At 30.3% G+C, this 1,280-nt stretch overlaps 1 protein-coding gene across 1 annotated transcript; it reads right to left on the minus strand.

The window, feature by feature from the left end:
- Positions 1–498: 498 nt before the first annotated feature.
- LOC145075579 (uncharacterized) lies at positions 499–1,077 on the minus strand. The gene is made up of 2 exons (XM_079021775.1): positions 725–1,077; positions 499–571 (listed from the first exon to the last, which is right to left on the minus strand). The coding sequence occupies exons 1-2, from the start codon at positions 1,075–1,077 to the stop codon at positions 499–501; spliced, it is 426 nt and encodes a 141-aa protein (XP_078877901.1).
- Between the last annotated feature and the right edge of the window lie 203 nt (positions 1,078–1,280).

Here is a 1,280-nt window from a genome sequence, read left to right on the forward strand (position 1 = left end):
ACAAAAACATGTTCATTTAAATGTTATTTTATACTCCTTCCGTCCCAAAATTATTGTACACAGACAAAAAACACACAGATTAAGAAAACATTAATTACTACTAATTTTATTCAATAAAATGACAGTATGTCTTTACTTTGCATTTAATTTTCCATTAAATGCTAAGTTGGTTAAGTAATAATAAAAATGTATTTTATTTTTAGAAGTGGATTATAATTTTAGGACAAACCAAAAAATAAAGATGGACTATAATTTTGGGACGGAGAGATATTTTTCAACTACTTGTTAGCTAGTTTTTATTAGACTTCATTTTTTATGATTAGCTTTTGAGCTAAAAGGTAGCATTTCAAATTATCAATTAATTTTTTAGCTAATATATCAAAATAACCGTATAATTTTATTGAAAAATAACATAGATATTATTCTATTAATATAACACAATAAGTATGCATAAAATATCAAAATTTAAGTGTTTACCAGTCAAACATTTCCGCTCCTCTACTTGCAATTTTCTAATTTCTCAAAGGCTTTTCTCGCCATACATGGTAGGCTGGTGTACACATTACACATACTAAAATAAAACAAAAGGTTTAAAAATCACAAAAAAAAAGTATTTTGTTTTTCCTAATTCTTGATTTACAACTTGTGGAGGCTAACATCAGAAATTAAAAAGGAAAATGAATGGAATATTAATTAATAGGAAAAAGAAGAAAGTGATTTTGACCTCTGAAAAGAGGAAGAAGAAGAAGAATTCAAGAACTGAATACAGTCTTCAATGGCTTGAGCTCGATGAGAATCTAATGCTTCCACATAAGATTTTGATCTTTCTAAAGTGCAACTACATGAAGATGACGATCGTGAAGATGAAACGAAACCCAGTGCTTTTGCGAATTTGGCTTTGATTCTTCCGAGGAATCTCATGGCGGAGAAACCAGAGCTTTTTGGTGGACGGAAAGTCCATATTCTCATCATCGGCTCCGTCGTGCTGGCTCTGTCACCGCCGTGTTTGGTGAAGTATACCGGTGGTGGTGATAGCATGTCGTCTACGTCTGGGCTGAAACTCACTCTTCTGCTCATTTTCCTTTTAAAGAGAGATTGTGTGTGTTTGGAATTTTGATGGAAAATGGAGAGATGTTGAAATTAGAGCTAGTATTTATTAATGAATCAACTAGAGAAAGAAGATGGAACCACTTAAAAACTTTCCATTAATTTATTTATAAATAAAATTTTCGAGTATCTTCTTTTGTAGTTTAAAATATTATCAATATATTATTTTTAAG

Source organism: Lactuca serriola, chromosome 9 (genome assembly GCF_051521515.1).
Source record: "Lactuca serriola cultivar US96UC23 chromosome 9, Lser_US96UC23_V15, whole genome shotgun sequence".
Classification (NCBI taxonomy): Eukaryota; Viridiplantae; Streptophyta; class Magnoliopsida; order Asterales; family Asteraceae; genus Lactuca; species Lactuca serriola.

Excerpts from the sequence above, each read along its gene's own strand:
- LOC145075579 (XM_079021775.1), bottom strand. The coding sequence starts at position 1,077 with ATGAGCAGAAGAGTGAGTTTCAGCCCAGACGTAGACGACATGCTATCA. Across the intron at positions 572-724 it reads TCTTCTTCCTCTTTTCAGAG|TATGTGTAATGTGTACACCA; the intron begins GTCAAAATCACT and ends GTTTTATTTTAG.